At 39.3% G+C, this 25,507-nt stretch overlaps 3 protein-coding genes across 3 annotated transcripts in view; 1 reads left to right on the top strand and 2 right to left on the bottom strand.

Moving 5' to 3' along the window:
• Positions 1–25,507, bottom strand: part of LOC114243789 (protein Wnt-5b) — an 82,646-nt gene that overhangs the window by 16,197 nt on the left and 40,942 nt on the right. Inside the window, exons 3-4 of the mRNA XM_028175400.2 lie at positions 8,795–9,048; positions 2,163–2,343 (exon numbers count right to left, since the gene is read on the bottom strand). Coding sequence (XP_028031201.2) covers positions 2,163–2,343; positions 8,795–9,048 — 435 coding nt within the window. The remainder of the gene's footprint in view (positions 1–2,162; positions 2,344–8,794; positions 9,049–25,507) is intronic.
• LOC114243791 (uncharacterized) lies at positions 16,813–17,628 on the bottom strand. Its single transcript, XM_028175403.2, has one exon. It carries the CDS (start codon positions 17,587–17,589, stop codon positions 17,230–17,232), a length of 360 nt encoding a protein of 119 aa, XP_028031204.2. The 5' UTR covers positions 17,590–17,628; the 3' UTR covers positions 16,813–17,229.
• On the top strand, positions 21,576–22,710 carry LOC149499706 (uncharacterized). The gene has a single exon (XM_089739056.1). The coding sequence runs from the start codon at positions 21,582–21,584 to the stop codon at positions 22,602–22,604; it is 1,023 nt and encodes a 340-aa protein (XP_089595182.1). The 5' UTR covers positions 21,576–21,581; the 3' UTR covers positions 22,605–22,710.

Raw genomic sequence — 25,507 nt, 5'->3', positions numbered from 1 at the left:
GCTTGAGAGGGAGAAAGATAGATGTTTATATCCCTGTCTACCATGAAGGACATCGCATCTACACACACCAGCAAACGAGCGGTCTTGTGTACTGAGGGAAATGGGTCATGCACACATTGACAATTACCAGCTGCTAGTTGATTTGCTTTTATATATATATATTCCTTTACGTTACAGGTAGAATACCTTCAAGTTGCTTATGTTTTCCTGGTATACAGGTGTGTTTTGAATTTAACCTGTAAACTTTCTTGTAGGTGAAGAAGTATTGATAAAATAAATAATACTAAAACGCGGAATGATGATTTGAATTTATGCAATTTTAAATTACTGCGACTAAACTAAATTAGCATGTACTACTAATTTGAAAGTGTTGTTATTTACTCGAGAAACAAATAATTTAAAAAAAATTCACAACAATTTTTTTTAATTATGTGCGTACCAAATCAAATAAATAGTAGCTGGGCAACTTGTGAGCCCTAAGTCCTGCCTATTTCTATCACAAAGCATTTATGGGTGGACCTATTTGATTATAATTTAGTTTGACAGTCTAGCTTAGATACAATTTAAACTCGCTTTTAACTTCAAAACTAACGAAATGTTTGGTCGAGTCAGAGAGTTAGTTTGTTTTGGTAAAAAATGGCTACCGCGTTGTTTGACGTCTTTCCACGCGCAAAATGTACCAGGCCCCCATAGGTAATAGGAGCTAGAGAACGCATTCCCTCTCCCGAGACGGGCGATTTAAATAAAACAATAATCTTGTACCAGGATAAAATGGGCACTCAGAGGTTTTTCAATCGTGCCTCTGGAATAAAAAACCTACCTACAAAGAAATAGTTAATAGTTCAATATAGTTTCAAGTACACGGAGAGCATAATCTGAAAGATGTCTTTTAGTTATGAAACACCCCTATATTTAAATATTACATCGATAGTAACATTTCAATATAGGAGGAGTTTTATGAAGCTACTAGCTGTACCCGCCCGTTTCGCTGGGCATTTAAAATTAACATTATTACATATTAAGCGATAAGTATTATATTATTATTATATCATCATTAGCGCCCCCACAAAGATTCTCATCTTTAATGCCACCGCAACTGGTGTAGGGAGACCAACACTCATATAAATATTAGTCTATCCATTAACTACTGTATTTTCTACATGGATACCAAGTTTCAAGTCAATCGGATGCATGGTTCAGTAGTTATAACGGAACATCCGTAAAAACCAGAGTAGATTTATATATTAGTATAGATTGAGCTCACACTTAGTGCTTCAATATGCGTGACGTGTGTTATTCGACGAAGGTGCTTCTTAATACTCTTTAATGTAAAATGTAGTTGAAGATATCGTGGCCTAAAAGATAAGACGCCCGGTGCTTTTGTGTCGAGCGATGCGACCGTGACGGTGTTCGAATCCCGCATGCGCTTACAAATTTTTTATAATTCAATCATTCGTAATTAACAAATGTTCACATGATTAAATTCCACGGTGAAGGAATCATCATCATCAGCATATAGCATTCCACTGCTGGACATAGGCCTCTCCAATTACTCGCCACTGTGCATGGTGAAGGAATAACATTGTATAATACAAATCAAGCCCGCAAAAAATACAATTTGCGTAATTACTGGTGGTAGGATGTCATGTGAGCACGCACGGGTAGGTATCACCGCTCTGCCTATTTCTGCCGTGAAGCAGTAATGCGTTTCGGTTTGAGTACTTCGAACGCATGTCTTAAGAAGGGCGACGGCATTAATGTGGCTGATGTCTATGGGATCCAATGACAGCTTAGTACTATGTGGGTCGTAAGCTCGTCCACCCATCTTAGTAGTAAAAAAAAAGAGAAATGACAGAATCAAAACTTTATCAGACAAGTAAGTGATATTGTTGAATGTTGATCTTTAATTCTTTATTTAATAACTTACGAAAAAGATTAAATTAGTTTATTTAATATAATTAATTATTATTACTAAAATTTAGAGCATCATCCCCACAAATAAAAAAAATCCACAATAACTAATTAATTGCCATATTGAAGAATCGTGGTTGAATAAAACACGCTGTATATAAAAAAAAAGATGGTTTCTGAAAAAGCAGAGCACTCTGTATAAATAGACCTTTCCAGAAGCTTCATAGAAACTACAAGAGGCTGTAACTTACTTGTAGCCGTACTCCAGGTCGTCCCCGCAGCCACCCCAAACCCAGTCGCTGTGCAGGTTCCGAGGTCGCGGGCCCGTCCCACAGCCGCAGCTGGTCAGACGACCATCGCGACAGGCACGAGACACTGCCACGGAGACCCCGGCGGCCGTGATCGCATGAGTGAAAGCTGTTTCTCTGGAAGCTGACGAAATAAAAATTGGCTAATGCAAGAAATTGTTTCTCTCGAAGGTGACGAAGTAAAAATTGGCTAATGAAAGAAACTGCTTCTCTGGGAGCTGACGAAATAAAAATTGGCTAATGAAAGAAACTGTTTCTCTCGAAGCTGACGAAATAATAATTGGTTATTGAAAGAAACTGTTTCTCTTGAAACTGACGAAATTAAAATTGGCTAATGAAAGAAAAACCTTTTTTATTGTGCTCATAGATGAACGAGCCATCTGATGTAAAGTTATCATAGGAACCCATTAATCTATTGTTACCGAATCCAGGCAACCCCCGACCGAGAGCCAGCGCTAAAACTATAAAAACGATCCCTCGCTGCGCCTTTGCCTCTTTTTTGTGCGTGGCGTTCGCGTGTGCGGTTCTTGTTGAAACATGTTTGGGACTTGTGTAATTTTAACAGTTTTCGTTAATAGTAAATTGAAATCATTTTGTTAGAAGTTTTGTTAATTCAGTGAAACATAATTAGGCCAGTTCTGTATTATTTATTTCTTTTTGTTAACTACCTCACTTCTGGTCGATAATATCAGAAGTGGGATAAAACCACGTGCTTTTGAAAAGTGACGGGACGTCGATGTAGAAAATACAGGCGCGATCATTCTCATCGACGCTGTCATGACCGCTCGAATTCTCGATTTAGGAGTTTGTTGCAATTATTATCGTCGCGATCGTGCTGTGTGTAGGAAGAGCAAGACACCTACACCGCAGGATGTCTCCTGGCATAATTCCGTGGAACCGTTCTTTGGAATATAATTATACTCGTGAGATCGTGAGATTAATGACCACTTTATCTGTACCGTCTACTCGCACTCTTGTACCGAACGCCACGGGCAGTTATTTTTCCCACCAGCAGCAACGGTTTCCGTCGAAGGGGGTGACGCATGTGCACCTGAGTACCCTGGAACAGCGTCATGCAAATCGGCGGGTGTGTGTAGCAGTGCTGGTCAGCAGATGGACGGCGTGACGAACAGGATTATTGGAGCATTGCAGGTGCTATCTAAACTTTGACAATGGAGGCGCCTTCTGTCTGATTTGTTCACAGACGCAGGGCGTTGTCGCCGACGTGTGAGGTCAGTAGCAAGTCGGGGCCGTGCTCCAGCAGGAGAGCGCAGAGCCGTGCAGACTGCACGTGTTGCTCGCGTGCCGCTACCTGCGCGCGCTCACCTGCTTTAGACGTGCATACTGCGCGCACTGCTCGCGTGCCGCTGGGTGCGCGCGCTCATCTACTTCTGGCGCGCACTGCTCGCGTACCGCTGGCTGCGCGCACTGCTCGCGTGCCGCTGGCTGCGCGCACTGCTCGCGTGCCGCTGGCTGCGCGCACTGCTCACGTGCCGCTAACTGCGCGCGCTCATCTACTTCTGGCGCGCATACTGCGCGCACTGCTCGCGTACCGCTGGCTGCGCGCGCTCATCTACTTCTGGCGCGCATATTGCGTGCACTGCTCGCGTACCGCTGGCTGCGCGCATTGCTCGCGTGCCGCTGGCTGCGCGCACTGCTCGCGTGCCGCTGGCTGCGCGCGCTCATCTACTTCTGGCGCGCATACTGCGTGCACTGCTCGCGTACCGCTGGCTGCGCGCATTGCTCGCGTGCCGCTGGCTGCGCGCACTGCTCGCGTGCCGCTGGCTGCGCGCACTGCTCGCGTGCCGCTGGCTGCGCGCACTGCTCGCGTGCCGCTGGCTGCGCGCACTGCTCGCGTGCCGCTGGCTGCGCGCGCTCATCTACTTCTGGCGCGCATACTGCGCGCACTGCTCGCGTACCGCTGGCTGCGCGCACTGCTCGCGTGCCGCTACCTGCGCGCGCTCGCCTCCTCAGACGTGCATACTGCACGTGTTGCTCGCGTGCCGCTGCATGCGCGCGCTCACCTACTTCTGACGTGCATACTGCACGTGTTGCTCGCATGCCGCCGACTGCACCGTGCTGTACGACTATCAGTGACGCAGAGGGCGATGTCGCTTAGTCTGCGGCCTGCTGCTGCGGACTACCCAACGGATTATCTATCAGGAAGGTCGAGCGGGACGTCCGCCACACGTGGTGCAGCCTCGCATCGTGGGAGCAGACTGGAGCTGGGACGGCTGCCCTGCTTCCACATCATCCTTACGAGTGGACCCCGGTGACATGCAGCCTTTTCTTCGAAATTAATATGTGAAGGTCGAGGTGGGCACTTCGGTGCTTTACTTCCCATTTTTGAGGTTGAGGTGGGCACGACGGTGCTTTACTTCCCATTTTTGAGGTTGAGGTGGGCACGACGGTGCTTTACTTCCCGTTTATTTTTTGAGCAGTATGGTTAGATGCGGATTCGGCCGGATTTTGCGTCCCTACTGTTTAGCTGTGTTGTGTCTGTAATGTTCAGTATCTGTATCGGTGAATATTGCAGACAACAGCGCGCTACTGTTTTAGACGTTTCCTGTACGGGCTAACTCAGTAAAGGAATCGTGCAGGTGTTTCAAATTGCGCAGTTTGGGACAGTTGTGCGATATCCATTCTTCTCACTTCAAATGTTTATTTTTGGCTCGTCCTCGCTGCAGATGTAAGAGTGCACGCTTGCGTCTGTAGTAGGGATTCTAAATTTTAGAAAGTTTTAGAGCATTAAGGTCTGGGTGTAATTTTTTTTTGTTACGTTACAGAGGGTGACCTTGTTGATGCAAGCTCTGACGTAGCTGGAAGAGATATGCTTCTGCTGAGAGATGAAGCGGTCGAGGACGCCTCGCCATCAGGAACGGCCGTGTTACCGAATCCAGGCAACCCCCGACCGAGAGCCAGCGCTAAAACTATAAAAACGATCCCTCGCTGCGCCTTTGCCTCTTTTTTGTGCGTGGCGTTCGCGTGTGCGGTTCTTGTTGAAACATGTTTGGGACTTGTGTAATTTTAACAGTTTTCGTTAATAGTAAATTGAAATCATTTTGTTAGAAGTTTTGTTAATTCAGTGAAACATAATTAGGCCAGTTCTGTATTATTTATTTCTTTTTGTTAACTACCTCACTTCTGGTCGATAATACTATATATTAATATGTGTGAAGCAAAAATTTTGTAAACCCTTTTACGACAATTGCGCCGACGGAGGAGTATGTAATTTCCCACACTTACAGAGAATATAGAGAAGGAGTGCAAACTGCTAATATTTTTTCTTTATTACGCATAAAAATCACATGAAATCAATTAAAAAACATTACACACACTACCATGTATTCGACACACACACGTTTTGTTTATCGTATAAAGTTTATAGTCAAATTGAGAATAGGTTAATATTGTTTGTCTTCAATATAATTTGTCTATAGTGTAGCCTTAGCGAAACTTGTGATTGTAGAGATATAGACTTTAATAGTAGAACCATAATAGTATTCAAACTTATAATTTCAATTAATTATAGTCGAATTTCGTCTACCGTGCGACCACTAATATATATATGACAACGTAAATACAGCAACTTTTTTTTCTTCCTATCTATGCTGATAGCCTTGAGAGGCTTGTCTCTGCCCCTGGCATTGCTGAAGTCCATGAGCGACGGTAACCACTCACCATCAGGTGGGCCGTATGCTCGTCAGCCTACAAGGAAAATAAAAAAAAAAAAATCTTCTCTCTAACGTGTAGGTGAGCTCACGGGGCTCAAATTGGAGTGTTGTTAACACTGACCCTAGCAAGAGCCGTGCTTCACAGAATCTACCACCGGATCGGAAACGCGACCCACTGAGATGATCCGGGGAGAAACTCAGTGGGCTGTGTCTGTGGGTTTACCGCTACTAAGTTTATCCTTTTGAAACTATAACGGACGTTCACTTTGCGGATTTTTTTCTTTTCCTACCTAAGCTGATGGTCTAGAGAGACCATATCAGTCGCGGCATAATTAGGCGGAATGGTAAAACTCGTTTGGGCTTTTAATACATACTTTACCACTATTAAGTGTTGGTTGGAGCAGTTACTGCCTTTTTCCTTTAGATGGGTTCGGATTTCGGTGTACACAAAGTGAACGAAGAACTTAGTGATTTATTTTACTTTTATTGCATAGATGGGTGGACGAGCTCACAGCCCACCTGATGTTAAATGATTACCGGAGCCCAGAGACATCTACAACGTAAATGCCGCCACCCACCTTGAAATGTGAGTTCTAAGGTCTTCAGTATAGTTACAACGACTGCCCCACCCTTCAAACCGAAACGCATTACTGCTTCACGGCAGAAATAGGCGAGGTGGTGGTACTTACCCATGCAGACTCACAAGAAGACCTGCCACCAGTAAAAACAAGTAAACAAGAAATTGTTTATACCCATCGGATAATTTCATGTAGCACTTAAAAATTTAAACGCGAACTAGACTCCAGATAAACTTTCCGAGCACTAAATCTTGTACTGAGAGACAGTGACTTATGTGAGCTTCCTCACTGGTTAAGGCAAATGTAATTTTCTACAGATAAGAAGATAGTTTACTAAGACTAGAAAGTTCTGTTATGCAACGTACGATTGTATTATTATTTTATATTTAAAAAAAATATAATTATGTGTGTAAGGTCTCAGTATAGTTACAACTGCTGCCCCGCCCTTCAAACCGAAACGCATTACTGCTTCACAGCAGAAATAGGCAGGGTGGTGGTACCTATCCGTGCGGACTCATAAGAAGTCCTATCACCAGTAATAAAGATAGATGAAAGTCTTAATTTAATGGCAGATGGAGAGAGAGTGTATAACATTGAATAATGACGTCAATATTCAAGTTATTCAAATATACCCATAATCGTCTTGTGAGAAACGGACAGACAAATTCCTTTAATCTCTAAAATAAACATATTTATATGATATTAACTCAACCGTTTTAAATTATTTCTTCAACAAATGTTCTATTTGTAATATGTATTAGAAGTTTTTACCTAAGAGTAGGCGAACTAGTTAGGAAACTAAATAGTTAAAGGATTTCGTGCTTTTTTTATTGGCGGCTTTTTGGCAATTCCGATCCGGTGGTAGGTTCATTAGTGCATTGCTCTTGCTAGGAATCAAGTTAGCAAATTCTCTCAGCCAGAATTATATTAACCCTGGAGGATACGTACTGACAAAAAAATCCAGTAATTATACATCTTTCCTTCCGTTTCAGCTTTCCTAAGCTTAGATACCTATACCACGATTATACAGAGAGATTGGTGATTGTGTATCCCGAGATGTTAAGTTAGTACTTCATACTTAAATAGTTTCTCAACATTACGTATGGCATTATCATATTAAGCACGGCTATCAACGAGCCTTGAAAAAAACTTCGGAAACAATAATATTATCCGGTTGGATCTTACGCAACCGTTTTTTGGGAGGACACAAAAACACATGAATCACGGAACCGATTGAGTAAATTACGTTATGTAGACCAGAGAAATGTAATGGTTTTTTTTCCATTCGCCTATCTACGGTATGTTACTAAATGAAATATTAAAACAAAAGAATTCATAATTGTAGTTTTTGTCGACACTTTGTTACATTGGTACATTACATTTACTGGTGGTAGGACCTCTTAAGAGTCCGCGCGGGTCCACCGACCTGCCTATTTCTGCCGTGAAGCAGTAATGCGTTTCAGTTTGAAGAGTGCGGCAGCCGTTGTAGCTATACTTGAGACTTTAGAACTTATATCTCAAGGTGGGTGGCGCATTTACGTCGTAGATGTCTATGGGCTCCAGTAACCACTTAACAGCGGGTGGGCTGTGAGCTCGTCCACTCATCTAAGCAATAAAAAAACCCGAGTGTTTATTTCCTCTCTCTCTCTCTTTCCTCTTTATGTTTACTCTCGTCCTCGCATTTATAAAAAGTGCCATACGTTATTTGGTGATAAATTTCGATGAAAATAGAAAATAATAAAACTACTACTTAATACATGATTCAGAATTGTATTCGACGCCAGTGTGCCACGAGCGTTTCTTTCTGACCTTCGATATCATTGTATGCGGAAATTTTGTTAGCTCACTCAGTTTTTTATCGGACTAAAAACTTCCTTCCTTCATTGTCTTGCTCGAGAAGATCTGATTACGAATTATTTTTTACACTCCAATGACGTTAGCGGAGATAAATTTCGAACGGGTGAATTAATATCTATACTAATATATAAATCTACAGTGGTTTTTACGGATGTTCCGTTTTAACTACTGAACCGTGCATCCGATTGACTTGAAACTTGGTATCCATGTAAAAAATACATGTACTTAATGGATAGGTTAATATTTATATGAGTGTTGGACTCCCTACACCAGTTGCGGGGGCGTTAATGATCAGAATCTTTGTCGGTGTGAGAAATAACAATGTTAAAATGTCCAGCGAAGCAGACGGGTACAGTTAAAAATAATGAAGCCACTACTACACTACTCGTCTACCCATCTAAGCAATAAAAAATATGGACAATTATAGGTATGATATTTCCACGGTTCTAAACAAAATGTTTATTACCAATAAAAGTCAAAGGCCCAAAGACTGTTTCGCCGATGACTGTGCAGTTCCAACGTCGTCCTTGGAACTGGTATTGACATTCGCCGATGCCCTTTTTGACGCCGTCGCTGACCACGGGCATGTGGTCCTTGTGACGTCGGCAGACGCGGCGCTGGCCCGGCGTCAGACCACGGATCCGGGCGCAGAGACGAGACCTCTCCGTGAATATTCCGCTTTGGTTCGACCACTTCTCGAACTCCATTAGGCCCATGTTGCTGTGACAAAGAAATTATCGGAATTATTTTTGGAACGAAGTTCCTTAAGGGACGATGCGGAGGGGTACCCTTCCTTACCGGGAAGAAACGTCCGTAACGTAATATTTTTATTAGTAATGCACACAGTGTACGACTTAACTTTGTAATAACGTAAAAAAAATAACATTTTTTTTATCATTCATTGACCACGATTTCAGAGCGTTCGTTTGCGCAATACACTAACTCTTATGCAAACAACCGTGAATGAAGTGTACCACAATAAGTTCGCACGTTACCGAATGACCATGGGTTGTTGCGAAACCTCCGGTTTTATTTTCTTTATACCTCGAATAGAACTTAAAATAAATATTTTTATAATAAGGAATTTCGTTCCTATCCCCACGACGTGTCCCACGACACCACACATTTTTTTGTATATCTACTAATACACGATTGGCATTCGTCAAAATTACTCAGAGCTAGTGATTTAAATACAATTAGTCAAATTCAGTCTTATTCAATTATGAAACTCAACTATTTCTCTCAGTTACGTTTTGCTTTCCGGAAGGGTTCCGGAAATTTCGTATAAAATCGATCTTTGAGTAGACATAGTTCTAATTGAAACTAATTACTGTACGGTCCATTTTTGATACGCTTTTATTAGCTTCCGACGTATGTATGTTAGTATGTTAGTAATTAGTATGTAACGGAATCTTAGAACATGATTTTGACCCCCTTCAAAACGTCGGATTAACTCGAAATTTGGTATACTTATTAAGGAACGATGACAACTCAATAAAAAAAAAAAATTTTTTTTTGAAAAAATTGAAATTCAACTAAAAAATGAAAAATAAATAATAGTTTAAAAAAACTAACAAAATACGCTTTTATAGAAAATCCAACTAAAAAATCGACAATAAATTTTAATAAATTTGAACTAAAAATAGTGTAAGAAAAAAAGATTTTATTGTAAAAAAGGCGTGGGGTGCATGGTATCAGTAGTTCTAAATATTTTATGAACAGATATGAGTAGAAGGGTTATTTTGATAATATCCTGAAAAGCACCCACATATTTTTTAGTTGGATTTTCTATAAAAGCGTATTCTGTTAGTTTAACTATTATTTTTGTATATACATAGTTATTATAAATATATATTAATATGTGAAGCAAGAACATTGTATCCCTTTTTACGAAAATTGCGCGGACGGAGGAGTATGAAACTTTCCACACTTATAGAGAATATAGAGAAGAACTGCACAATGCTAATATTTTTTTAAAATAATTCATAAAAGATACATTAAATCAATAAAGAAAACATTACACACACTACATACCTTTTTTTTTTTTTTTTCCTACCTAAGCTGAGAGCCTTGAGAGGCTATTTCAGCGTAACACTAACGTTTGTAGGTGAGCTCACGGGGCTCAAACCTGATGACGTTGCTAACACGAACCCTAGCAAGAGCCGTGCTTCGCAGAATCTACCACCGGATCGGAAACGTGACCCACTGAGAAGATACGGCGAGAAACTCAGTGGGCTGTGTCTGAGAGTTAATTTACTCGTCGAGCCCTTCGTCGCAAGCGACGGGTTCGACGAGAACGGTGACCGGTGCTTGAAGTACCTAAAAGCACCGTTAGTGGATCGGGAGGATCAGAGATGACGTGTTTTGGGCGACGTCGACTGCTTTCCATTCTGTCCGCAGGATCGGGAATGTAGTTACCGGCGGCCACGATGAGAGGGTTCTCGTGTCGTGCCGCTTTATCGAAGTGGACTACATACCATGTATTTGACGCACACACGCATGCATACTATTTATTGTCAAACTTTTGTTCTTGACGCCTGTTGTCAAATTGAGAATAGATTAAATATTGTTTGTCTTTGTTAATATTTTTTATAGTGTAGTCTTGGCGAAATTGTGATTATAGAAGTATAAAATACAATCATAATAGTGTACAAACTTACAATTCCAATTAATTATAGTCGAATTTCGACTACTGCGGGACCTCTAGTTTTGTTAGTTTAACTATTATTTTTGTATATACATAGTTATTATAAATGTCCACGAACAAACAACAGCTTAGTCGTTGGTGACTAGGAAAATCGTGAATTATTCAAAACATCGGCAGTCATACAAGGAAAAAAAAAACAAATGCGTTATTAAATGGTCAGAATTGCTATGAGTTATGTGTTGAACTATTTCTACGTGTTGTGAAATTTATGACAATACCATACATACATATACATAGTTGACGGAATCATAATTTTTTTTTATTGCTTAGATGGGTGGACGAGCTCACAGCCCATCTGGTGTTAAGTGGTAACCGGAGCCCATAGACATCCACAACGTAAATGCGCCACCCACCTTGAGATACAAGTTCTAAGGTCTCAAGTATAGTTACAACGGCTGCCCCACCCTTCAAACCGAAACGCATTACTGCTTCACGGCAGAAATAGGCGGGTCGGTGGTACCTACCCGTGCGGACTCACAAGAGGTCCTACCACCAGTAAATTATAGTCACTTCTCTGTGTAACTGATTTAAGCGAAATGGCTTAGGTTTTATCGTATCATAGCTAGAAAAATACCTCGAATACAACCAGACTTGCATCTTTATTTGTAGTATTGGGCAGTTATTCGAATATCCGGTGTTCGAATCCCGCAGGCGGGTACCAATTTTTCCAATGAAATACGTACTTAACAACTGTTCACGATTGACTTTCACGGTGAAGGAATAACATCGTGTAATAAAAATGAAACCCGCAAAATTATAATTTGCGTAATTACTGGTGGTAGGACCTCTTGTGAATCCGCGCGGGTTGGTATCACCACCCTGCCTATTTCTGCCGTGAAGCAGTAATGCGTTTCGGTTTGAAGGGTGGGGCAGCCGTTGTGACTATACTGAGACCTTAGAACTATGTCTCAAGGTGTGTGGCGCATTTACGTTGTAGATGTCTATGGGCTCCAGTAACCACTTTACACCAGGTGGGCTGTGAGCTCGTCCACACATCTAAGCAATAAAAAAAAAAAAAAAAAAAAAAAAATTGGGTTTTTTTTTCTTCGTAAATCATTTAACCTTCAAAACCTGAAAAGACTATTTGCTATGTCGCCGGATCTTCTCAGTGGGTCGCGTTTACGATGCGGTGGTAGATTCTGCAAAGCACTACTCTTGATAGGGTTAGTATTAGCAACGTCGTCAGGTTTGAATCCCGTGAGCTCACCTATTAGTTATGGTTACTATGAAATGGTCTCTTAATATCATCAGCTTAGGTTTAATATAAATATATTTGCTACGAATATTCGACTGATAGTCGCTGTGAGCCCAAGCATTAAACTTTATCTTTAAAATTTCCCAAACCAAATGCAAAATAAAAATACTCTATATCTATAAGTATATAAAATGAATTGCTATTCGTTAGTCTCGCTAAAACTCGAGGACCGATTTGGCTAATTTTGGTCCTGAATTACTCGTGGAAGTCCAGAGAAGGTTTAAAAGGTAAATAAATATGAAAATTTTTGTTTGTTTTAAGTTTATTTTATACAAAAGTTTCGGTCTTTTATTTCTCGATTGAGGCACTACGAAATCTGCCGGGTCAGCTAGTTAAAAATAAAAATAATAATGAATAAAAATGAGTCGTCGTCTATAACGTTCGTACAAAGGAACAATAGATAAATTATGTCCTATGTAGCGCGTCATCATAATTTACGATTGCATCGGTCTAAATGTCGCGTCTCACTATTTAAGCTAACGTCTTATGGACGCTACTTTTTAGCATCTAAACAATTTAATACTGATTTCGGAATTGTATTAAAAACGATCTAAATAGTTATGTGCTATGCTGATATTATATGATATAATATTTTGTAGTTCGTACATTACCGATTGTACGGTTGCTGATGCAAGGTAAAGGCTGAAAACTGCCCTTTATTAATAAAACAAGTTAGTTAGTTTTTTTTTTATTGCTTAGATGGATGGACGAGCTCACAGCTCACCTGATGTTAAGTGGTTACTGGAACCCATAGACATCTACAACGTAAATGCGCCACCCAAGTCGAGATATAAGTTCTAAGGTCTCAGTATAGTTACAACGGCTACCCCACCCTTCGAACCGAAACGCATTACTGCTTCACGGCGGAAATAGGCGGGGTGGTGGTACCTACCCGTGTGGACTCCCAAGAGGTCCTACCATCAGTAATCTGATATAATCTTCATTGAAATATCTTTAGTTTTGTTTGCTGTCTCTAAAACGCAGTCGGCACGCCCGGAACGAAATCTTCTCACCTAAATACGGGATTAACTATTTGTCAAGCCATGCCCTTTGCCCATTCGTTCGTATTTTAACGGTAAAATTATAATATTTCTGTTTATTGCTTTAAAATTTAACAGCAGTTTGTTACGCTACGAAAACCATTAACATTAATCTTTTTTTAATTTATACGCGTTAATGGGTAATTTTGAAAATCGCTCTTGTAATTATAACAAGGTTAGTCTATCAGCCTCTACAAGTCCATAACTGTATAGAGTGTGTGGTAGGATTAGGGAACTTGGAGAGCTTATGGTACGACTGCTGTTGAATATTTTTTTCTCTTTTTTATGATGGAGGGATTGTTAGTGGCCGTAGGCCATTTCACCAGGACAGGTGGGTGAGCAAGAGCTCAGCCAGGAGGGGTGGGATTTGCTAACAACTACCCGAGCGCCTCCAAAGGAGACCTAACAACTCAAGAGTAGCTGCTTCGCGAATGAATCTACTATCGTTACGGAATCGCGACCCGCTGAGAAGATCCGGCGAGAAACTCAGCGGGCTGATGTTTAGGTTAGGTTGAACTCTTTGTCGAGTTCGACGAGTACGGTTACCGGGATCCCTAAGCCTGCTCCTAGTATTAGTGCTGAAGGCGTTTAATGCAACGGTTATTGGATCTGATGGATCCGTAAGGACGTGGCTGTTGAATAGTGTTGAGTTGTGCTAGTCAACAATGACGATGTGCTGGTGGTAAAAATTAAGGCTGATCTGTTACAGGTCACTAGTTTAGGGCCAACGACGAAGGAGAGATCTTCCACTTTTTTTAGGGAGGTGACTAAGGCTCTTACTAGCTCTCCGCGCAAAGGTTGTACGTGGGGTATTTGGGATTTGATGACCTGCAGACGTTGGAGATAGACCGGGGGCCCAGTATTTTTAGGGCACTGTTCACTAAGCGACTGCCCTTGCATTCTCTCACCTGGCGACCGATCTCCAGCCGGGGTTAGAACCCAATTAGAGTAGGGAGTTGACGCGGTCAATAATACTACAAATAGAATCGCGGTGCCACCCCAAGAACACCCGACCATTTGTTGTTTGTTGGATCGGAACGCAATGCACCGTCGATCGGGTTGCTCTCCTCAGTACGAGAGAGAAGAGAGAGAGAGGTAGAGAGAGAGAGAGAGAGAGAGAGTTAGAGAGAGAGAGAGCGAGAGAGGGAGAGTGGAAGAGAGGGAGAGAGGTAGAGAGAGAGAGAGAGAGAGAGAGTTAGAGAGAGAGAGAGAGAGAGAGAGATCTCTCGCTGCTGTGTTTACTTATCGTAAACAAAATATGTAATCTCTAGTTGCCATGTTAAAATGCGAGCCTGTTTATTATTACGTAGTATTTATTTCGAAACACATTTAATTTCGTGCTTGTTAATATTATCGGTACGTTTGCCGAGTAAAGATTTATTATCTTCACGACCTCAACTGCCTGGAGATCAAGTATTTTATACATACGTGCGGTGACAATTACGAAATAGTCTTTTCTAGAACATTTCGTATCTTTTATGTGGATGGACTTTGCATCTCACAATCGTCACACCAAGTTTTCTGATTATCAGCATGCGGAGTGATGGACCAACTAAACAACCCCCCGATCTTTTGCCGCCCAAGCGAACAATGACGTCATTATTTGACGTATGAATTAATTGGGCATAGTAACAGATGTATCAGCAAACGAAGCCAGGAGATTCTGAGCTCTCTGTACATAGCCGGACAGACGTGGCCTAAAGGATAAGACGTCCGGTGCATTCGTATGTCAACAAATGTTCACGATTGACTTCCACGGTGAAGGAATAACATCGTGTAATAAAACTCAAACCCGCAAATTTATAATTTGCGTAATCACTGGTGGTAGGACCTCTTGGGAGTCCGCACGGGTAGGTACCACCACCCCGCCTATTTCCGCCGTGAAGCAGTAATGCGTTTCGGTTCGAAGGGTGGGGTAGCCGTCGTAACTATACTGAGACCTTAGAACTTATATCTCGAGGTGGGTGGCGCATTTACGTTGTGGATGTCTATGGACTCCAGTAACCACTTAACACTAGGTGGGCTGTGAGTTCGTCCATCCACCTAAGCAAAAAAAAAAAAAAGACTAATTTTCTATATTCACATGAAAATGTAACTGTCAATCGCTGTTTCTAAAGTCATTACGTAGACTAAGGTGCGTCCAGGAGTCCTCGGTCACTCATAGCTTAATACCTAGTATTTTGTTTGTATTTCAAAACTCTATACCGTTTGCTTATCTATAAAAAATATATATAAAAAAGGTAAAGGGATATGTTATATTCAGGCTGCAACCAAACTGACGTTTTATATTAATGTAGGCGGGTAATTTATTAAGTCACAGATTATCTTAATGGCTACTTTACAGACTACTGATGTTATGTTAATAAAGGTGATGAAACATTGTTGATTTAATGGCGTCTATTAAATGAATTGTAAAGTGCAATTAGCTGTATAAACCACGTTTTTTAATTTCAATTTAATTAATGGAAACATTTCGTTATCGATTGACCATCTGATTGAAAAAGTAATCGAATGACTCACAAAATTCATATGTGCTACTGAATGTGTTTGGTTTGAAATAGACCAAGACCCTAATCTTTTTATTTTTTTATTGCCCTTGTAAGCAGACGAGCATACGGCCCACCTGATGGTGAGTGGTTACCGTCGCCCATGGACTTCAGCAATGCCAGGGGCAGAGCCAAGCCGCTGCCTACCGCTAAAATAATAATTCCACTTCGTTCCCAGTTATTTATTATTTATTTAACCTAACATTGTTAGACTATATTTTTTTATTCGGGAACACGTACCCGCAGCCTGTCGTATTAAATTTTTACCAGTGCGCGAGTTTTTTAACATTCTAGATAGCGTAACAGTTAACTCAAATTTGTATGGAGTTTGAAATTTGAATTAATCTTTAGGCTGTCGAGAACGTTAATAAACTCGCACCAAGCACACAGATCTCATAAACAGAGACGCGGAAAATAGAATGCATGTTCAACCGGTAACTACATTGCCCATCTTGCGGACCGAATGGTAAACAGTCGACGTCGCCCAAAACACGTCATTTCGGATCCTCCCGATCCACTAACGGTGCTTTTAGGTATCCCAAGCACCGGCCATCGTTTTTGTCGAACCCGTCGCTTGCGACGAAGGGCTCGACGAGTAAATTAACTCACAGACACAGCCCACTGAGTTTCTCGCCGGATCTTCTCAGTGGATCGCGTTTCCGATCCGGTAGTAGATTCTGCGAAGCACTGCTCTTGCTACGGTTCGTGTTAGCAACAACGTCAGGTTTGAGCCCCGTGAGCTCACCTACTAGGCCGGTGACGCTGATATGGTCTCTCAAGACCATCAGCTTAGGTACGAAGAAAAAAAAACCTTGAAGTCAGGATATAAATGATGGGTATTGAAAACAAAGTTTATGTATATAAATATTATATATTTATACAACAAAGAAACCTATACACATTAGGTAATTAAAATATTTTTTAAACATTCTTAAAGATTACAATTTGGCACTTTGTAGGTTAATGATAAAAAGGTTTCTCATAATACTGATTTTTCTTATGGCGGCCATTAAATTAGAATCGATTTAATTGTTTCTTTCGACATTAAATTATTAATTAAAACTTATACCTGATATCACAAGTAAGGATATAAAATTATTTTTAAAATTATCACGCAAGATAGAAGATATGGAATAAAAATATTAAAAGTATTTATTTTTTACTCACTATTATTCTAACGTTCGCCATATTGTTACGTCATTAGGCCCGTTTGTACCTTCAAGTAAGATTGTTGTTGTTATATGTCAAAAAAATTATTAACAAACATATCTCTAATTTGTCTGATTTAAACGAATAAGTTGAACAAAAATCCACTATAAAAAGACCTCTCTTCGGTGTACGTCAGCAAATAAATCAGTATTTCCCGTAAATGGTTACGGTGAAGTTGAAGCCGTGCCCTCTCTGACTTTTCAGTTTCAACTTGACGAACTTCTGTCCGATGCCGCCGGACTTGACGATCGGATATCCGCCGTTGCCGTCTGTGTAGTGATCCTTCACGTATATCGCGGATATGTACGCGAAGTTCTGCTGACCGGGCTCCGGATATTCTATCTCGCTCGTTCGGACAATGAACGGGAAGCCGTATTTGTATTCGTTGATCTTGTACAAGACGATGTCTCGGTAGGTCAGCTGGCCGAGACTTAGGTCGTGGCTTTGGGCGCTGCAGGCCGATAGCAAGCACGCGATTAATAATAGCACAGTGAAAGCGCGCATTTTCGTTTCGTTCGTTTAAAACACTGAAGCGCTAATTGAAGCCGTCTTCCGTTTTAAATGACGGGATGGGTTCATGTCGTAAAGTGTCATTAAAATTTAATGAATTATATTTATCTATTTATCTTATATATATAAAAATGAATTGCTGTTCGTTAGTCTCGCTAAAACTCGAGAACGGCTGGACCGATTTGGCTAATTTTGGTCTTGAATTACTCGTGGAAGTCCAGAGAAAGTTTAAAAGGTAGATAAATATGAAAATGCTTGGAATTAACTAAAAATAATAATTTTATTATTCCTTTGATGTGTCCCCCGTCGAACGGATTCCTTTTGTTTGTTTTAAGTTTATTTTATACAAAAGTTTAGGTCTTTTATTGATCGATTAAGGCATTACGAAGTCTTCCGGGTCAGCTAGTCGTCAATAAATTAATGGCGTGCAATAATACTACTACGTAATGAAAAATGTCAGATTTCTCAGAAATTCTCAGACAATCGCATAGTCCATGGACCCATAGACACAGTCCACTGAGTTTCTCGCCGGATCTTCTTAGTGGGTCGCATTTCCGATCCGGTGGTTGATTCTGTGAAGCACTGTTTTTGCTAGGGCCAGTGCTGGCAACACTCCCGGTTTGAGCCCCGTGAGCTCACCCAGACATTAGGGTGAAGCTGAAATAGCCTCTCAAGGCTATCAGCATTGGTAGAAAAACATAAGGTCCTGGATACATTTAAACTTCTACGGTAGTAAAAGCATTAAATTGATTCTGAAACTCGTTATTTTTGCCTTATATTCACATTTTGAGAGTTACATCTATGTAGTAGCCGTGAAATTCTTAAAAAAAAGCATTTTAAATTAATATAAAATAGAACAGGTTGTTGAAACAATTTTCACCATTGTTATGCCTGACCTTCACTTGAGAAAAACAACCAAATACAACCCCATATTAGAAATATAATTTTGCTTGACAACAACATTCTTAATATTTATATTTTTAATGGATGAAAACATTACCAATAATTTCTATATTTAAATAGTGCCATGATCGCTACTTACTGCATGTCGCGTACTAACATTGAAACTGCATTAACATAAGCACTGGAAGGTTCGAGACTCGAAACAAGGAAAATTAAACTAAAAATCAATATTCTTGTCTCATTACTGGATAATGCTATCCTTGCTGATATCCATCACGGTCTAGATGTGTTATATGACGATTTAACGTCACACCGTATATGTGTAATACTCGCTCAATGTCGCCTCAAACAAACAGTACATATTGACTATAGCAAGAAAATCATGAAGAATCTCTTATCAATAAACACATTAATTAGTTTTTCCTGTAATTAATTATTTCAGAGCTGTTTATATGTCTTTTCTTCGAAAAACATATGACAATAAGGTTATTGAGGACCTTACTGCGACTTTTTTAAACAATATCTTAAAATTTTGAAAATACATTTCGACTTTTGTCGCAGAAATCGTTGTAAAGCGTATTTTTGTAATACTGTTGAGGAAGCCGGTAGTGGCATTACACATAATAACATATTTATATTAATATAATCTGTAATAATATGTACTAGAGGTCCCGCAGTAGTCGAAATTCGACTATAATTAATTAGAATTGTGTAATAAGTTTGTACACTATTATGATTGTATTTTATACTTCTATAATCAAAAATCTCGCCAAGGCTACAGTATAAAAAAATATGAATAAAGACAAACAATATTTAATCTATTCTCAATTTGACAACAGACGTCAAGAACAAAAGTTTGACAATAAATAGTATGCATGCGTGTGTGCGTCAAATACATGGTATGTAGTGTGTGTAATGTTTTCTTTATTGATTTAATGTATATTTTATGCATTGTTTTCAAAAAATATTAGCATTGTGCACTTCTTCTCTATATTCTCTATACGTGTGGAAAATTTCATACTCCTCCGTCCGCGCAATTTTCGTAAAAAGGGATACAAAGTTTTTGCTTCATGTATTAATATATAGATAATATGGAAATTATATAATGAAATATTCTGTCACAAATATGTATTATAGGAGAAAATTCTGTATACCTACTGCGACTAAAAAGTCCCGAGATATTTTACCAGAGGTAATGTTATGATGATAAGGTCGTATTTAAGCTTACCACGATAATCTTAGTTAGTTGTTATGTATCCGGGCATAGACCATAAGTGCATTCGACTAATATAGATTTGAAAAAAAAGAAAAGATGTGTGGTGTAGTGGGACAGCGGATAGTAACGAAGTTCCTTATTATAAAAATATTAATTTTAAGTTCTATTCGAGGTATAAAGAAAATAATTATTCGGGTATAAATTTTGTATTATGATTTTTTATTGATAAAAAAAAACTACTTTACAATGTTATCAACTTCATTTTATTCACAATGACTTATAAAAATTTACGTTATTACAAAGTAGGAGCTCTTGTGAGTCCACACGGGTAGATACCACCGTCCCGCCTATTTCTGCCGTGAAGCAATAATGCGTTTCAGTTTGAAGGGTGGGGCAGCCGTTGTAACTATACTGAGACCTTGGAATTTATATCTCTAGGTGGGCGGTACGTTTGCGTTGTAGATGTCTATGGGCTACGATAACCACTTAACACCAGGTGGGCTGTGAGCTCGTCCACCCATCTAAACAATAAAAAATAAAAATAATAAAAATATATTTAGAGAATTAATTTATATTTATTATTTACTCTTTTCCCTTTTTTCAGCGACGATACTTTATCGTTGTGGAAAACAAATTTTATAGCATACGTTATTCTGTATAGAGTTCAAATTAACTTGGATGCTGATCGTGATCATCGTATATGAGTAATCAAGCGCGTCAGTAATTCCCCTTTTAGTACGAAAACATTTACATTACAATGATGTCACTGATAACGGCTGGTGAAAGTTTAGTGGAAACTCTTTTAAACGCCTTAAACAGAAAGACGTAATTGATAATGCCATTTTTTTTTTTAAATCATGTGTACTATTTAGCCTTCGATATATCTCTATCTGATTTTATATTAACACGCAATAGAATATACAGTTAAAAATACGCGGTGCTGTAAAAATAAAAATAAAAACAAATTACTTGTAAAAAGTCGTATTTATTTCTTAGAAATTGGCCGACCTAATGTCTAAGGCATTCTATCATATCAGTCAACCAAAGGTAGAATAAAGCAGATGAGATAGCATTAAAGCATAAAACATAAATAAATACAAAAATACATAAATATACTATACACAAGTGTATTTTTTTTTTTTTTTTATTGCTAATATGAGTGGACGATTTCACAGTCCACCTGGTGTTAAGTGGTTACTGGAGCCCATAGACATCTACAACGTAAATGCGCCACCCACCTTGAGATATAAGTTCTTAGGTCTCAGTATAGCTACAACGGTTGCCCCACCCTTCAAGCCAAAACGCATTACTGATTCATGGCAGAAATAGTATAATGTATAATAATAAAACTGTATTATACAGGGTGTTACAAAACTACCCGTAAAGCCGAAAAAAAGCTGAAATGGGGCCTTATAACCAGTCCATTCACAATATTTAAGAACCGTAGTAACGCTGTATAACTTACCCATAAAAATAAAAAAATAAAAAAAAATATTTTCGCTGATGTGCAAACCCTATTTCAGTAAAATAAAAAAGTAAACTACGCAGAATGTAGGTACCTACATTTCTACCTAATTCGCGGAACGACAAAAATTATGACAAGTACGACAAGTACTTGAGTATAATGACATCCTCGTATTGCGGTAGCAAACATTTATGAATGAACAATAGAAAAAACTATTAAAGTGAAAAATTATTAGGTAAAATAGGTAGGTAGGCCTTTCTATAAAATAATGTGGTTCCCTGACATGACAGTTTACTAGGGTTGACAAAATTTTTGGCTTTGATAATTATTTATATTTTTTACGTATTATTATTTTGTAACACGTTGTATACATATTAACATGAACTTTGAGATCAGTTAGGAATGTTCGCTTTAAGATTATGGATCAGTGCATACAACCTATGCGACCTAATTAAACTTAACATTGAAGGAATGAATGAGCCTAAGCGTAGTTATAACCATTTTATGTTACGTAACAGCTGCGTACGTCATCTAGAGAACCACTATTCATCCTACTACCATTTGTATACAGATGGATCAATAGAAAATAATCTAAATATGGGAGCTGCTATATTTGACCCACAAACCGGAAATTGTATGAAATTCAATATTATCTCAGATGTACGAGTGTCAATTATGCACATAGAACTACTAGCCATTTTAGAATCTATATCATATGCTAGCTCAGTGGACTCTGATAAGTTTGTAATACTTACTGATTCTCGTAGTTCGCTGCAACACTTAAACCGATGCGTTTATGGTGTTAGGGGAAATCCAGTTGCTTATACAATTATTGAGCAGATATATAACTTAAAAGCGAACGGTAAAGAAGTGATATTGCAATGGATACCTTCTCACATCGGTTTGTGTGGCAACGAAAGGGTGGATAAGTTAGCTAAGGAAGCTTCTAGTGATGGTGTACCATTGAACATAGTTCCTAATTATACCGATTGTGTCAACTTAGTAAGAGAGGAATGTTATCGTCTATGGAAGGTATATTTCGATGAAAGGTCTTTGGAAAAAGGCGTGTGGTACAAAACAATTCAAAGTCTACCATGGAAAACGCCATGGTTTGATTCTTGTAACCTTAATAGAACCACCCTAGTGACTGTTTTCAGACTTCGTTCCGGGCACATCCCACTCAATAAATTTGCTCATTTAATGGGGAAGGCTCCTGATCCCAAATGTTCGGTTTGTGATGTAGTGGAAGACGCTTTTCACATTATGATGGAGTGTGCGCGGAATGATGATTTGAGACAACAATTCTTTGCAAAACATACAGATTTCCGACAAGTTGGAGGTGTAAATTGCGTATTAGCCTTTCCGGAATCCGAAATGGCTAAGTCACTTTATAAAATAGTGTTGGTGGGCCTTCAGAGACGATAACAGTTTTCTTTATTTTTTTATATAATTTTTTGTTACTATCTTTTGTTGCACAATGGAGTGACATATTCACTAAGTGAATAATCTCCTTAAATAAAGATAAAAAAATAAAAAATAACATGAACTTTAATACTTTAATGACATTGTGCGAATATTATGTTATCTCTCACACACATCAATTTGTTGTCTCTTTCGCACGAATCCCTCGGCAAATATGTTACAACCGAAAATTGTTGTATTTCATATGAAATGAGAGATCAAATCGCATCAGTATTTAATTATCACACTTTTAAAACCGTATGAACAAAGGCCTTGTTTATTTCAAACGAATTATTCGATTCTTTTAGATTTTCGGGGTCATAGTGTCGCCTTAGAATAACATTACGTCGATAATAATTATCAAGCCAGTCAAAGCTTTAGATGATTTATTAATACAATTTGATTTGATTCGCGTGATATATGGAGACGACAGTGGAAATATTTCCTGAATTATTTTCGTCATAATTCGCAGGAAGAAATAGTTATGAATTTCTTTAATAATTAAGTTTTAAATGAATTATGTACTCGCCTCTACTCGGATTTTATAATATCTCGTAAAGATAATAAATAAATGTACGTAATTACCCTCGAAGATGATGAAGTCGTCGGGGTTGAAACGATAAGGCGCTGGGTGCATTCGTATCAAGCGATGCGAGTGTCCATCCAACTAATTAATAAAAATGTATTGTTCTTAACACAGACATTTCGCATTGGGGAATAAAATTTTTAAAAACATTGCCACGACGACCTGCCTTTCTCAGATTCATGATTTAAACATAAAATTCTACGGAAGACATCCGTTTCTTGTCAAAGCCACTCGATGCTAAGAACATAAATAGGGAAATATAACAAGATCACAATTAAAACACTACTTTTACGGCTTAACATCTTGGTTTATTATTTTAAATAATTATATTATTGTTTCCGTCATTATGCTTGCCTTAAAGTTGTCGCGGTCAAGGCCGACTGAAGTGTTATAGACATTTTTGTTTAATGCTAACTACCCTCCAATGTAAGGCAGTTTGGAACGTAGCGGAAAAATGTCACAAATGCGTCGCTTTTTTTTAATATATTTTTTTATGATTGAAGAGGGATTACTGGTGGCCCGGAGGCCTTTCCAGTTTCACCACGACAGGTAGGCGAGCACAGGCTCAGCCAGGAGGGGTGGGATTTGCCAACAGGTGCCCGAGTGCCTCCGAAGCAGGCCTAACAACCCAAGAGCAACTGCTTCGCTAATAAATCTACTACCGGATCGGAATCACGACCCGCTGAGAAGATCCGGCGAGGAACTCAGCGGGCTGATGCATGGGTTAGGTTGCACGTCGACCTCTTTGTCAAGTTCGACGAGAACAACTACCGGGGTCCCTACTCCTAGTATTAGAACGGAAGGCATCTAATGCAAAGGTTATTGGATCTGATAGATCCGTAAGGACGTGTCTAGAGCGTCGACGGTGACTGGCTCCTGCGTGATCAGGATTCGGGGAGTAGTCAGCGGCGGCAATGATAAGGCAATTAAATGCGTCGTGTCTTTGTTGGTATGAGCTGGTTTCTGTAACGGCATGAGCAGTAGACTTAACCTGTTTTGATGGGGTCTTAAGCCGCTATTTTGATGACGATCGGATTCTGTAACTTAGGGTCCACCGTTAAGCTACTGGTGGTAAGGCATCTCATCACATTTCGGCCGAGTATCGAGCAATAACGCGTTTCGATTTGTAGATAGAACTGTGACTTAGAGCTCGTACCTCAAGGTGGGTGACGGCATTTACGTTGCTGATGTCCATGGGCTCCGGTAGCACTAGATGGGCCCTCAGCTAGTTAACCCTTCGAAGCAATAAAAAAAAACAGAAATATCAACTGCTCTGAGGTACTGTTTGAGATGATCCAATCATTTCGTTTTTACCATCGCACCGCCCGTCACCGGAGCTCATCCATACTACTTAGAGCCACTGCGTTCATCCACAGTGCATTTCCAGAGATCTTCTTTGTCACATACCATCCGGTTTTAGAATGAGTTCCCCTCCACGGTGTTTCCCGAGTGCTATAACATGCCCTTCTTCAAATGAGGCTTGTGGAGAGTACTTAACGGTAGGCAGCGGCTTGGCTCTACCCCTAGCATTGTTGACGTTAATGGGCGACGGTAACCACTCACTATCAGGTGGGCCGTATGCTCGTCTGCCTACAAGTGCAACAAAAAACCCTTGTACCAATATCAGTGTATTGTAAGTTTGTTGTTATATACATTTAGCATCTTTAGTTTTATTGTACTGATTATAATTTACTTGGTTCTTATTAAAAGAAAAATGGCACATTACACTTGACAATACAATCTTAGTTATCGGCCGTTCTGAATGAGTCATTGAAAAGTTATGCATTTACTGTAAGAACTGTTTGTATTCAGTAAATAAATAACAGATAGTACCGATAAAATTGTTTGTAGTGTTTCAAAAGCTAACCTAAAACGGATATTAGCTTTATGAGGTAATGCAAAAACGAGCGAAAACTATTTGAAGTTTAAGTCCAATTTCCTTTAGATTACTTTAATAACATCGGATCTTTTTAATAACAACGGTCTGGCTCCAAGAATTAAAAATATTATACTGAATAAAAAAAAAACTTTTTCAGCTATTTGAATGGACTAAACTTAATTGTACTTCAATTAAATATATCAAACTGTTAATGCTAATCTATATATATATGTCGGCGCAAATATGACTATTTACCTACTGATCATCAACTAATTACTCTGTGATAAGAAATTGATGTTAAACAGTTCCTTTTATTGTAATTTCAATACTTTAAAACGTGTTTGAAAAACGTGTAAACCCGCTCACGTGTTTGAAAAACGTGTAAACACGCTCACGTGTTTA

Source organism: Bombyx mandarina, chromosome 28 (assembly GCF_030267445.1).
Source record: "Bombyx mandarina strain Sakado chromosome 28, ASM3026744v2".
Taxonomy (NCBI): domain Eukaryota; kingdom Metazoa; phylum Arthropoda; class Insecta; order Lepidoptera; family Bombycidae; genus Bombyx; species Bombyx mandarina.
The sequence above is the reverse complement of the archived record's forward strand: the minus strand, read 5'-3'. Positions and strand labels throughout refer to the sequence as shown.